This window comes from Apostichopus japonicus, chromosome 12 (assembly GCF_037975245.1).
Source record: "Apostichopus japonicus isolate 1M-3 chromosome 12, ASM3797524v1, whole genome shotgun sequence".
In the NCBI taxonomy this organism is placed as follows: Eukaryota; Metazoa; Echinodermata; class Holothuroidea; order Aspidochirotida; family Stichopodidae; genus Apostichopus; species Apostichopus japonicus.
The window spans coordinates 31159818-31175288 of record NC_092572.1 but is presented as its reverse complement, the minus strand read 5'-3'; the positions used below and the strand labels follow the sequence as shown (position 1 = coordinate 31175288).

Below are 15471 nucleotides of genomic sequence, written 5' to 3'. Positions count from 1 at the left end.
TCGAAAAGAAACTCCATGCCAAATTTGGTACTTTTGTCCGGCCGGTAACGTTAAAGTTGCTAAGCCACCTGACTACTTATACCATTTTGATATCGAGGGATAATTGGATCATCGTTAACAGTGTATCAGAAAGATAAAATCAGATTATAAAATTCTCAAAATTATAATCTGTAATATTTACAGATCTTCCGTCAACTAATTATTCCTTTAAGCTTCTTGATTGGACAATTCCTATTGTATTGAGTATACATGAACTATTTATATGGAACACGCACTGCATCCAGCACTTAGGGGTATTTTAGTAAAAGCCAATAGAAATTTATACAATCCTGATATCTTGCCAAAGAATGGAATAAAGCGATTCAGAATTATTTGCTTTGCTTTTCTGTTAAGTTTATGCGAACAGAATCACTTTTTTCAGAAACACAAGTTTTCAAGTATTATTAACCTTTTACTTTCTTATCTTTACGTTCATATTAATGTACATATTTTTGTATTTCTTAGTCTTTGGTTCCCTTGTTTAAACATTTTATATTTATTCTGGTGATAACGGAAATGAAATGAACAATATATTCGGCTTTTCTAATAGATTCTGTGGTTAGATATTTCTTATTTACGGAAGCTCTAAGTGTACATGTTATTTATACAACGATATAGCAATACTATACTAAGAATTAATAAACACTAGGCGATTAGGATTAAAGCAACTTCAGCCCAAAGTCTTACATGTATAAGAAGGGGAAGCTACTTATGAAATATGTAACAGGTTTGATTTAAGTTCCGATGCTGGTTTCCCATGAGTTCAATCATCTCTCCAATTTATAATTATTCATGAAACAGATGAAAGCTTTTGAGCGATATTTAATGACGATTAAGTTGATACTGTAAACGAAACCAGCTACATTAATGCTACATTCGTTAAGTTAGTCTTGTCATCCAACCATTGCTGTACACAGATCATAACATAATCAAACATAATGTTACTTCGGTCCACCAGGGGAGATTAAAGTAAGTTTTGTAACAACAAATATCTATGGCACTAAATATTTGGGACACAAAATTATCTAAATCTGGTTAAAAGACAAATAATTCTCTGATTAGGAGCAGTCACGTGATTGTTCTAGATATCTTAGTTAGTTGCAGGGTATCCAATAATTCTGCAAGTATTGCACGGTTTGGTCAACGTTACAACCAATGACGTAATAGGCAGCTTTATTTAATGGATGATCAACTTCTCCTAACACCATGCAGAGAAAACGAAAAATTGAACATAACCAGTGTAAACCGGGGAGCTATACAAATACAAATATGCAAGAGCAGCCACAGTAAGCTACAGGGTCGGCTAAATGGACTGTTTATACGACAACTGTATGTATGTGCTATGATCAGGGCAGGCGCGGCGGAACGGAAAAATTATTGGGGGGCTAATGTGTGAAGACTATCTAAGCGGAGCGCCACCATCGGTTGGCGCGGAGCGTACAAGAAAATTTTGGGTTTTTTCAAACCCCCAGATGGCCGGAAACGGCACTTCCCGAGTGTTTTATGCTTCGAATACCTAGCCCTAAAATATGGGTCTCAAGCTTGCAATTTCTCAGATTGCACGTAAAAGTCTGTAAAAGCATTGTTATTTGTATATCCCATGGTGTTTTAAGAGAGTAGCTATTACTCGTAGTGTTCTCGCAAATACGTTTTTTGAGTGTAGTAAGGGCAGTGGCGGAGCTAGGGGTATTGGTCGGGGGGGGGCAAGAATGGTCTGTAGGGGCACTTTCGACACTATCTAAGCGGAGCGCCACCATAGGTTGGCGCGGAGCGTACAGAAATTTTTTGAGTAAAGATACTCCCTAGATTGCAGGAAATGACCCTCTCCGGGCCTTGCTAATTTGCAGATAAACGGAGAATAAATAGGTGTCGTCGCCATTTTGTCGGAAAATTACACCAACAGAATATGACAAATGTCACTAGATAGATGAGAGCGCAATAAAATAGTCAATAATCGCGAATAAGTAAAAAGTAGTGAAAGCTGAAAAGGGCACCAGCAGTCTATTTGAGTCCGTCAGGGGGGGGGGGGGGCATCCGCCCCTGACTGTATGGACGCTTCGCCACTGTGTAAGGGGATGTTGGAGAACTGGCTGAAATGAGGCAAGTCATTGGCCTAAGACGAAGTTGTGTTGAGCTTACCGGTACTCACACTCACTGCTTCCACTTTTCACGGGGCGTGAAGAAGCGGTTGGGGTGACAATGTGGTCTATAGCCAGGGGACGGGCCGAGGGTCCCCAGCATTTAATAAAATTATTACACCTGTATAGTATACGTGTGCATCGGACAGATCGACAAGTATGCATTGCAAAATGGGCAGATGCACGTTTCGGAGCCTTGGTAAATATTGGGGGGGGCTTATCATGCATTTGCCCCCTCAACTTTTTTATTGGGGGGCTGAGCCCCCCCCCCCAAGACCCCCGGTTCCACCGCCACTGGATCAGGGACGTAGCTAAGGTCTGGTGATTGGAGGGGTGTAGTGGCTGAAATTTAAACTGGATGCATGGGTTTTTAAGCCAGAAAATTCCGACTGCTGCCTTGCAAACCCACACCCACCCCCGGCTTATCGTTAACGATACGGTCAGTGTCAGTCAGACACCCCATCTTTGGCGACTGCACTTTTGTTCCGAACTTTTTTCGACACTATTAAGAAGCATTTGAAAACTTATCTTTTTAGGCTTGAGTATGGGCATAAATCTAATTCATTGTTTTATTCACATTACTGTGCCCAGTTTTTATGTTCTTTATTGTGGTTTATAACCCTGTCTTATTTCATTTTTTACTTTCATTGCTGTTGTTATTACTTTTAGGTTTTCATACATTTGGTAATTTTACATTCCAGGTATTGGTTCTTTTGTACAGTGCTCTTGTGCATGTTTTATTTCATGATAACAGCACTTTAATATAAGGTATTTATATTATTTATTATTATGATTATACATTTGTACCACTGCCCCTCACTTCACAAACTTATTAATCACTCTGGTTAAGCAAGTAAGCAACTGAGCATAAGTTATCTGCTTAAAGGCTACATAGGATACTAACTACAAAAGCTATTTTAATGTAACAAAGGGGGAAAACTGTTTTTTTTCTCAACAAATTATTTTCGACAAAATAGTGAATTACCAAAAAATAATGTGCTTTTTCCTAGCTCGCTTAATATATATTTTTTTTGAGAGGGGGGGGGGGGTGGGTCGGCCGGGCTGTTTATCACTAATATGAACAATCTGTCTACCATCTTCGTCAAGGACCAATAGAGCGCTTAGAAATAAGTATAAAAACATACTGTAAAAAACATACAGTTCTCATTGGTTGTGGTTCTCACGTAGGCCTACAGATATACATTGTATACATATACATTACATATACATTAGTCATATACGTGACTAAAACTAGTACTATTTTCGTGGCATCCATACGCATATAGAATAGCTGTAAACGGCGCCAATATTCAATTTTCGTTAGTCTGACTCTGCCAATGGGAAACCGTAGCCGGGAAATATCCCTAGGGCGGGGAGGATGCAGTTAAGGAACATACTATAAGTATCGCCCACATGTTAAATATACCAAATTATTTACCCAATAATTTTTAAAGATAGTGCAACCTTGAAAAATGAAGGAAATCATCAAGAAGTTAAATTTTAGGCCTATTCCCGAATACCTTTTTTCACTGCTCATTGATGTAAATCTCATGCTTTTTAAAAAAAAAATAATAATGGTCATTACTTCTGAGGAAGATGATTGTCAACTCTTATACAATGTTGTGTGGTCCGATTCCGCGAACAAAAATAACCACTGAGCTATTTCTATCAAATATTTTCTAGTCTAAATTCGGCCAAAATAGTCTTACACCTATCGTCTACATTAATTGTATACCATGGAGACAATATATATATACTGAACTTACTTGAAGCTATCGAACTTTTCATATTTAGCAGTGTAATAATTATTTATTGGAAGCGCGTATCACATACGATTGCTAGCTTAGCTTCATAACATGCTGTTCGTGACGAATCATAAAGGATGAGAACGCACGTTGTTGTTCTCGTCGTTGTGCATACGATTCGTGACTCTCCATCGAATGAGGTTAGGTAGACTATATGCATTTTATTACGCAGTGGCCAACTGTAGGCTGGTAATAGGCTATAGGCTACATTTAGCTAATTGCATCTGCCAAACTAAGTAGCTGAATCAGTAGGCCCTATTGTTGCTACGATTATAATCGAGTTAACGGAGCTGACGAGTATTCAAGATCAAAAGAGCACTGACAAAATACCATGCAAAAACTCAACAGTGCCTTAACATTTTTTTCGACACTGAAATGGGGGGGGGGGCAGTTGCTTCCACTGCTCCCCACGGATACGTCCCTGATATATACTGAATTTACTTGCAGCAAGCGAACAGGGTCAACCCACCCAATAGCAAAATTAGTACATAAATAAACCGAATTGAAGCTGGCGAAGGTTTTTTTTTAGAGTATCCAAAATCATACGAAGTTTTGTATTGTGGAGTATAAGGATCGCGAGATCCAATTTCTCAAAGTGGCAAAGAAATTGTAGTAAATATGACAGATTTAAGGTCAATTTTGACAGAAATTTTTCAAATTTTAGGTCAATTCACAATCACAGGAATAAATGAATATAGGCCTAGGTAAATTCAGAGTGCGACAGTCGAATATTCCGACTGTCGCACTCCAATTTTTCATCGTCAGTTTTACCAAGTTGGCGGGGGAGGTGAGACACTCCACACCCCCATCTAGCGAAGTCCCTGGCTATGATGAGCACTTGCCCCGAAATTAAATGAACATAAACAAGAACGGTGCAACATGATTGACAACATTCTACGGTTTCATATTTAATGTACATCGAGACGGCGAAATAAAAGCGGGATATGTTCTGTGCATTCCTTAAAGCAGTTTAGGTGAACAAATTATTTGATTAAGATATTTGTTAATGTCATTCATTTCTACTACAGCTAAGTTTTGTTTCAGAAGAATAATACCAATGTTTCACGAGGATGCATAGTGGTATGTTGGGAACGTTTAGCAACGACGGTTATGTCAATTATGTTGTTTCAAAATCGTACAACCTATTAGTGTTCTACTTAATATTGAAATGATATCCTCGGTTGTTAATTATCATACCGATGCTCGTAAATTACTTACAGAATTTTATCTCAAAAGTTATATTTTAAAGATATGTATTTCTGTTCACTCCCAGATTTTCAAAATTTTGTTTCTACGTTTCGAATAAACGTGATACAAAAGTTAATGTGAGTTGTTCCTCTATTATTTGGCGCCCTCAACTCTCCACCCCATCCTAGACACTAATGCTCAGGAATGAATGAGGCTGGAATGTCCAAGTGTCGCAACAGCATATCTTTAACACTTTAAAGATAATTATTAAAATACAATTACCGGATGACAAATTAGGAATATTTAAAACAGATTACCAGTTACTGACTATATCGTATAGTTGGAGCAACTCCATGCACTCCACCCCCCCCCCCCTTCGGATCCTGACTGCTTCAAAATCGTCTAATGTATGTATTTTTATGTCTATTCAATACACGCTGGAAATAATACGAATATTTGTCTTATATTCATAATTTATCAAATGATTGCATATGTTTTGGTTACCATGGTATCCGCACAACAAAACAACGAAGCGGATTGAAGTATATGCATACTACTACAGAGTTTCTTTCTATTTCCTAATTTATTCTCATTTTACACGAATGCAATAATCACCAACACCCCCCAATCCCCTCTAAAAGAAAAAAATGAAAAGAAAGAGTATTAGATCGGAGTCCTTGAAATGTCAGTAATTAAAATAGCTCCTCTTCCCTTCATATATACAAATAACCATCAGAAGAATATACCACAGTTTATTGGTTTCCACCAAAAAAACCCACACCCGTCCTTTCCTTATATCTAAGCCTGCTTAGACCCACACACTTATGTCAGTCACATATACACTAATATTGATAAGTAATAATTTAAGCAAGTGATCTTTCAAATCCCTTAAAGCTTTCTAAGCAACACGTTTAATTTATAAGCAAGGTATAGGGCTATCATGGATATTTCTAGCTTCTGCACTTTGTGTTGTTTTTGCTACAATCTGCTGGTAGCAAACTTAACCGCAAAAGGGGAGATAAGGACCTTGAAAACATGATACTTTATTTTACCAAAATCACGCCAGGAAAGATGAGAGTTGGTTCTCTACACCCCCCCCCCCACCCCATGGAAATAGGAGCGGGAAGATGTCTGAAAGTTCTTTCTTTACATCAAAACTTCTAATATAACCGGCAACACGTAAACTGCACAGATAATGTACCACTATATTGATTTATTTACATTTATTGGGGACTGAAAACAGAGCTAGGGCAGCATAACGCAAACAAGCTGACCAGACTTGCATTATGAGCAAAAGCTGAATGAAAGGTGAACAATCTCTTACCTGCCATTGACCGGTTTGTAGATTCAGACGACGATACGTTCCATTTTTGAGAAAATTCCAAACTGATGAAAAACATAAAAGATATGTAAATGATAAGTGCATACTTAATCTTTATTGGTCTCGAATGAAATCATTAATATATTCACCGAATTTATGTTGGTTCTCGATGATAACTTCATATCAGCGGAGTAATCACTTCGGTTGATTCCTTAATTTTGATCTTATCAGTTTACTGCCATTATCATTTCAGTACAGTGTAGCTGATCAGTTTATAATCATGATATCTCAATAAGCTTACCGATCAGTTTACTATCATTATCATCTCGGTAGTGTAGCTGATCAGTTTACATCATGATATCTCAGTAAGATTAGCAACCAGTTTACTATCATTATCATCTCGGTAGTGTACCTGATCAGTTTACATCATGATATCTCAGTAAGCTTACCGATCAGTTTACTATCAATAATCCTTCATGAAACATGTGAAACAACTAAAATAGGAACGAATATTGGACTAAATTAAGAAATCAATTCATGATAGTTGAGTATTCGATGCTCAGATCAAGAATAGTAGTCCATGAGATGATGAACTTATCAGAGAACACCCAACATCAGTGACGTCATCACACATCACGAGAGACATAATTAAACACTGCTTTAGAAACAATTGGACAAAGAAAGAAGGAAAAGGGATTTTTGTTTGAAAAGCTAAGTTAAGTTAAATTATATATTTGAAAAAATAAATAAAATATTTTCATAACCACGTAGCCAGTCTCCGTGTAAGAGGACTGCTGGATCTGAGAGCATTCCAGTTCGGTAAAGGAAGGTTTATTGTTTTACACACAGGGTTCCTTTGTTTAATGTTATTTTAACTCTACTAAGAATAAATCATAGTTGTAGGAACACGGTACAGGTGACAACTGATACCTCGCTTTGCTAAGTAGAGAGTGATGGGGTTGTGGGGAGGGGGTGGGGAGGAGGAATAAGTTATGAGAGTGCCCGAAAATGAAATTATAAATTTAAGTTTTATACACTTAGTTACTCGTCCAAATATCAACGTTTTCGAAAATAAATAATGCACGACTTATGTGACTTTGACTACATCTTTTCTGAATCTCTCGCTAAGCTGTTCCTCGCGAGATAATTTAGTAAACACACCTTGGCAACAGTAGTCAAATATTTACTGGTTCGGGCAAATGTGTTGTTAACACTAACTACTTCTGTCTTTGAGGTTAAGCAATGATGACATCAGCAGCAGTGACGTCACTCCACCATTAACAATGGGAATCTCGATGTGTCCTTTAAGCACATAACAATGAACGAGGGTACAATGTGTACGAGTCCGAGAAATAATGTTGAGAGGTGGAGGTAGAGAGGTTTGTATGTATGTACATTACACTCTTAAAACGTTGGTTAAAAAAAGAATGGTATAGGACCCCCGTTCACTTAATTGGTTAGTTTGTACCCTTAAGTTGGTTAACTGGCAGTATTTGGGCTATTCCAATAAGTATGTACATTTCACAGCCCGACGTTTAACCAACTTGTTTATAACTTTACCGCTCTCTGAGTAAAAAATTCGCGCGTACACATATATGTACACTGTACGTACATCAGTGCAGCATCTATAACACACACTACATAACACGTCATGCATAGTACGATCCCTGACAGGGTGGTTTAGTAATCAAGATTACAGCTAACGCCATGGCAGATATCGAAGACAGTGCTGTCTTGATTTTCTTGAAAAAATACCAGGTCGAGTCTCTACATGAAACTTTTTTCGGTAGGTGTAGCTTAACATCGGTAAAAAGTATGAACTTATGTGGGCACTGAGACCCCAGTGACAGTATAACGTTAGGCTCATAGGCCAACGTTAGGCTTATACTAGGCTAACGTTAATACTAGTACTATACTAGTATGCTTAATACTAACACTAGTTATATTAGTAACAGTATACTACTAAACTGCCACTGAGTTTAACACAGTGCTTTAATCGATGTTAAATGTTATGAATCTTTTTCGTGTTTTTCACCATATAGTGTTGTTCGTGTAAACGACATAGGCCTAGGCCTAATTATTAATGAAAATGTTGTATCCTATTAAAGTCCAAATACAAAAACTTTGACCTACTGTCTATAGCCTAGCCTAGTAGTGTATACACCCTATTTTCAAGTGCCCTGGAGACCAAGAGATATTTTTAATAGAATTTATAATAAAAATTATTCAATATGGTTATGTTTCTGAATGGATTGTTTCAATTGTCAATAGATAGGCCTAGGATACAATTTGCTGTATTGTTATCAACATTTTATCTATTTCCTTTTAATCTACAGGCCAAACTCCTTTATAAAGGCAGCATTAGCAGCTCAGCAGTTGTTGATTTGTTTCCCTTTCTGAAGGATCCAGAATCTCCCTTGGGTTATGTAAGCATGTTTATGTTCTAATATCCCTCAGCTTAGTTGTCATTAGCCATTGTATAGACCACTTTCGTCGTTGTGTTGAGGTGACTAGTTTCCTTTTCCTGCCCTTTCAAAATGTCTCTAAAATGTGGACCACAACACACTGCCCACAATATCACTACTTTTTGTCATCTGTAGTCAAGTAATATAATCTTCTGTGGGTTCTACCAAGTAATTTGTTCATCTCATAGAGGACTGTGATACTGAAATCTATTTTCAATACTACCAGGATTATATAGGCATCATTTAACTGAATAATTTCTAATTGAAGTCAGCACTAGGGTGACAAGGCCTTTTAATATGTTAAAAATATCAAAACGGTTGTTCAATTGTCACATTGGGAAATCCAAAAACTGTAACATAGGCACTGGTTTTCAGTGGGCTTCATCTCTCAATCTAACCAAGGTATTAATGAAGTTTGTTGTTCAGTAGGTACCCTCATTATTCCATAAAATATCAGAATTCTGCAACTTATTGATTATATGTGCAATTAGGGTCAAACCCATTACTTTTAGGCTTATCACTTAAAATCAATTGTCATAGTGTCCCCACAATACTGTTCCATCAGTAAGCATACAATATTATGTGAGGACAGTATGGAGTGCCACAGTGTCCTTAATCATAGCGTCCATATTGTTACCGTGCAGTTGTGGACATGTACAAGACATGTTTGTGGTTTGCTGGCTAAAAGCCTATGTTTCAACCAGCTAGGAAGTTTTAAATGTTGGTGTACAACAGCTTTACATGTAGATCAATAAGTCTTTTTCTGAGTTGACTTGAATTTTGCTACCATACTTCAGTTTGATAAAAGAGTATGCTGATTTCATGTGCAGGAACCATGGTATTGCAAAGGTGCTGCAGGACGACCGGCGACAGGGTATCTAGAAGAGCACCTACGCTACGTACGTAAAAAGAAGATTGCCATGGTGAAAGATTCCCCCGGTGCATCAAGTCCACCTACTCCTTTGACTAAAGTGTCACTCCACCAAAATTGAGAGGTGTGTAATAGGTTTTACCAACTATTCTCAGGATTTGACTTATCTCTCATGCCATGACAATGATCAAAGACTGGCATAGGACACGTTATACCTACCACAACCATTGGTAACTTCAAAATTTGATGTTAAGGCATCTCTGTTTAGTAGGAAATATATGTTTTTATTGTCCTTGCCAGAAGCTGATCTGGAGAACAAAGAGGAAGTGGTGATGATGACTGAGTGGCTGAAATGTAACATGGAACCAAGAGAGAAAGTATTGGAATTCATGAGGCAAACTGCAGTTCACAGACAACAGCAGATCAAAGACCACTAAACTAACATTTCAGATATTCTGAAAGAGTATCAAAGGTTGTTAGACCGTGGAATGGTAACTATCAAATTTGATTTTTTGCTGCTTAATTAAAGAGAAATACGTAGGTGATTTTGCATCAAAAATACTAAAGAAGTGAGCTCTGAATACACATATTACGAAGATACTATTCAAGACCATATCCTTTAACTCTTGAAAAAGGAAGTGGAAAAATTACTAGCAAGGTTTTGATTTAGCAGAAACACTGAAATTAATTAAGTCACTAACCTCACTGATGAGTTAATACTATATTTCACTTTGAAGCCTATTTGGCCAACTTAAAAACAGTACTTTGATTGTCTACATATCTAGTTTGATTGGAAAGAACAAGTTTCACACTGCTTTTTTTAAATGATGGCATTATATTTTAAATCTCTTTCAGTTTATGTCTGGAAGTTTATGACAGTTATCAGCCACACAGTGAAGAAATGTGACTGACTTTTAATTTAACCTTAGGCATCTGGCAGATCAGTATGCTTTATAAAGACCAGATTGGGAATAAATTTTATTTTTGGATGAAAATCTTGCTTTATTCAAGGATATAGCTAGGATTTTAAGAAAGGTTGCTGATGTTGAGTGTAAAAAAAGGTACAGATTCAAGCGGTATAATATGGTTTACAATTTGTACAAAGTTTTTTTGTTTTAATATGGTGTCTTTGCCATTCAGTGCTATGCTTTTATGTGCAATGTTTGCTCTGCATTTCTTGCAATTGTGTACAAATCTAACAACTTGTCTATCATCTTGTTACAGGGAGACAAGATAAATTATTCCCATGAATATGCTTATGTTCAGTAATAATATCACAAATGTTAAATATTGTATTTTTGCAACTCAAATTTCAGCCCCACCACATTAAAAAAAAAATTTGAAAAAAATATATTTTTGAGCTGTATTCTGAGATATTTTCAAAGCATGTGTCAATAAATGTTAAATACTTACTTTTCTTTCCCAGATGTTTTCTAAATGTTATTAAACTAGCCAAAGGTATCAAGCAGTTGGATTTACCACATCCAGCTTCAACAATACTTAGTGTTTGTATAGATGCATGGAACCAGACTTTAACAAATTCAGTGAGAGGGATTTTTTAATGGATCCTAGCTGAGGATCAAAAAAAGAATACGCTTACACACATTAAAGTATCATATTTCCCTTTGCTCTTTCAGGTAGAACAAGATTTTTCAGTGCTTTGGCCTGAGCATGAGGATCACCTGTATGAGAAATGGGACTTGTACTACAATGGGATTATAGAATATGGCAAACAGGTTGAAAATTGGCAAGGTCTCTTGGATTGGAGTACATTGACCTAGAGAGTTTGTCTATTGGTAAGAGCGCTTCTTATTTCAGTGCACATAGTTGAGCTAATTTAATTTTTGTATTTTGATCATTCCTTGCAACCTTTTACCACCATCACACTAGGAACTTCTGAAAGATCAGGTTTGACCAATTATCTGTAATATATCTGATCTTGTTCTCAAAATAGCCTTAGTTTACTTTTTGTAAAGACAACAACACTTCCTTTTCTTTTTTTATAAAAATAATAAACTGAAATTGAACAAAAAGCATCAATGGAATCTGGTTCAGACAGAAACCAAGTTGGGTTGGTGCAGATATATTCCCTTGCTTAGACTCCATCTGACCCATCTTTGGGATTTCATTTAAGCCAAAAGCTAGTGACTACTATAGAACAATAGAACACAAAATATGTCAAAGGTTCATCAGTGTTTTGAGATCTGAATATATAATAAAATATAAAGAGTAGATAACTTTGCAAACAGGTTGTGATAGCAGCACAACATTATGAATGTGGGCTTTTAAAGGAGACATATATGATTGAAAATAAACATACACAAAATACCAAACAGATGCTAACTTATCTCATTACATTCTCATGATATGCCATTTTCTCATTGCATTCTCATGATATGCTATTTTCTGATAAAAATGACTTGAAGGACTTCTAGTGTTAGAGACAAATAAAGGCAAGGGAAAATACAAATAATTTGTGCGGGTACTGTACGTGATAATGACAATTTATATGTTAAGTGGTCATTAATTGTGTTGTAGTTTTAATGCACAAGGACTTTGTGAACCTTGGAGGGAAGATTATCTTTAGTTATGTTTTGTCACTTTTACAGATAAGAAGGAAACATTGGCATTTTTCTTCTTCCAGTCATCTTAAGAGAGAAAGGAAAGGGAAAAAAAGGATTGTGTTCAGTAAAAGAGGCAATCACCTCCTTCGTGGACATTCAACCAGTAGGTGTTTAAGCATTCATTTGTCCACTTGTTGAAGTTCATTGACAACATGCTTATGACATATGTTTTGTAGTTTGTGATGGATTGCTTGTAAAAGTGGAATCTCAACAATTTGCTGGATATGTGTCAATGTACATAGATGCTCCCAAGCACATGAACCATATTCCGTTTGGTTCAAAATGGATAATTAATATTCATGAGTGGGCAGGGCCTACGTAATATTACTTAAATATTGATTTCACAACAACAATAGGCTTGTCAAATTTTGCTCAATTTGGTAAATGACAGTAGTAGGATATGGGTCACACATGTAGCTGATTTTAAGGAATAAATTATGAGTTGGTGATATAAAGTTAATGATAGTAAAAGTATCTTCTAAACATGATAACTAAACAGTAAATTTCAAATGTATCAAACGTTCATAGTACTTATTTTTAAACTAGCATGTCATTGTAAGCATAGATATGGGTGGTTATGAAGTGTGGCTGTGCCAAGTATAATTTCATATAAAGTTTTTTTCTAAATACAAATCTGCTAGAATGGAGGGCTTTTTGCTGTCACAACTTCATATTGATTGACAAAGAGCAGCTTGTGATAATTTTCATTTTTTTCAATTTTTCTCACAGGAAGTGGCTGATATTCTACAAATTTCAAAGGCTATTGATGCCACAAAAAAGCCGCAGCCATTTGTTGTATGCAAAGGAACTCTCTTGGCACCAACCCAAACATTTGTTATTCTAGAACGGAGGCCAGTCCGTCAAGAATCACTACTGAAAGCTATCGATTTCTGTTTCAAAGCAATGTACATTTTGGACATGGCTTACCAACCTTCATGCTGTCTTGTGTGGCAGTTCATTCAAAATGTGATTTATGAAATCAAAGAAGCACATGTGCCAAGTTGCGTAAGAGATCTTAGATCATTCTTGGCCTTTAAAAGTAATTAGTGGCTTAAAAGGAAAGAATTGTAAGCAAGATATTCATGGCTGATATTCTACAAAGTTCAAAGGATATTGATGCCACAAAAATACTGCAGCTACTTTTGTATGCAAGGAGCCCTCTTGGTACCAACCCAGATATTTGCTATTTTAGAACAGAGGTCAGTTTCTCACAAATCTCTTCTATAAAAGCTGTCTATTTCTGTTTCATGGCAAATGTGCATTTTGGACATGGCTTATCGACCTTCATGCAGTCTTGTTTGGCAGTTCATTCAAAATGTGATTAATGAAATCAAAGAAGCACATATGCCAAGTTGTATTATAGCATTCTTGGCCCTGAAAAGTAAGAACTGCCTTAAAAGGAAATTGTAAGCAAGAAGCTCATATAGTAATTGTAAGCAAGAAGTTTGTATAATATTACTATTTTAAAATTCACACACCAGCATCAGGTGCAGATAGCATCATCTTGAAGGGACATTTAATAAAAACTCATGATATGACATATTTTTACATACCTTGCTGGTACAAATCAAAACTTTCATTACTAATTTTTATTGGAATCCCGATCTGATCAATTGATCTTTCATGAGTGAGTAAGGTTTAATGTAGCTAAATTTCACCTACACATGTATCTCTATATGTGGTGAAGATATATACTATACATCCAAATACTGGAAACGAACAATGCACTGGCTGCAATGTACTGCAAATATCATAAATATGTCTCTAAATGTAATCATGTACACCACATATGTATGTGATACTCATTGTTATTCTTAATTAACTGTATGTATAGGTAAACCTTGATTAATCAGATCATAATTGATGTTTAGTTTCATAGATTGTGTATACATCAATTGATCTATAGTTACATATGTGAGATATTTAGTGTTACAAGTTTTCTATGAATACGGTTCCTCTTGAAGAGTAGAGGATTTTGTGTCACCTTAAAGGTCTGATAGAGCACAGCTAAGAAGTTTTTACATCCAAGCATATTTGTGTGTTGTTTTGTTTTGTTTGTATTTTATTCACATGCATGGTTCAGCTGGTTATTGTTTTCAATAAAAACAAGTTCTCAAAATGTTATCCATCTGGCTTCTGTAATGTAACTGTTTGTTAATTTCTCAATATTTTTCAAGGAATTGTTTACTCTTTGCATTGCCATATTCAGCTGATTGTTGCAAACTAGGTCTGCATGAACAAAACTTGTGAGGAGTCTTTCAACTACATTAAGTAAAATTCACTGAGGATCTTATCCATCACTGTCCAATATATTGCATTCGCCAACATATATTGGGCAATAAAGGCTCATTTAACTGCCCAACCCTTTTGTAATGGTAAAAGCCACTGCCCAATTTAAATATAGTAATTGCCCAATACAATGATTTTTAATTCCCCAATTTAATGATCCCTACATTTGTAAGTTCACCAATGATAATTTACACAATTAATTTAACCAACAACTGTTGGGTACAAACTTATAGTTATTTTATTGGTTAAAAATGTTACCCAACGGCTGGTTAAAGCCGTTAACCAACAGGTGCTGGTTAAAATATCACCAATAAGTCGAATTTGACATACGTGCCCAGTGTTGGTTAAGGTATTGGTTAATTTTTTAACCAACTGTTTTTAGAGTGTACTCTTAATTAATTTAAATAATGCATTTAGGTAGAATATTAGTATATAGATATGTTCTTGTACAGGGAAATGAAACATTTGATTGCTCGTGATGTTTGTGAAACTATCCCGGTTATCTAGATATTCAGTTTAACAATATGCTAAATCTATGCTTTTTTCGCGTACAAAGAAACGTCTCATGCCGGTAATCTGACCTAGTTTCGAATGAGGTGTAACAGAAGTGTTAGACACCACCATCGAACCCAGAAAATAAACACACATCTTGCTACCGTCGGTAATTAGACACTAGTGTACAGTCAATTACATACAGCTACGGTTAATACCCACAACACAGTGTACATAGC

General features: G+C 36.1%; 2 protein-coding genes across 9 annotated transcripts in view; one reads left to right on the top strand and one right to left on the bottom strand.

Annotated features, from left to right (window-relative positions):
- Nucleotides 1-15471, bottom strand: part of LOC139977740 (uncharacterized) — a 220149-nt gene that overhangs the window by 131098 nt on the left and 73580 nt on the right. For 5 of the 6 annotated variants that reach the window (XM_071987314.1, XM_071987315.1, XM_071987311.1 and 2 more), the window contains one exon: nt 6495-6556. In XM_071987314.1, the coding sequence (XP_071843415.1) occupies nt 6495-6556 (62 nt within the window). Of the gene's footprint in view, nt 1-6494; nt 6557-10076; nt 10136-15471 lie in introns of those variants that run through there. The other variant, XM_071987313.1, reaches the window with a different exon arrangement.
- LOC139977767 (uncharacterized) overlaps nt 1-15471 on the top strand; it is a 169131-nt gene that overhangs the window by 94861 nt on the left and 58799 nt on the right. The window lies entirely within an intron of this gene.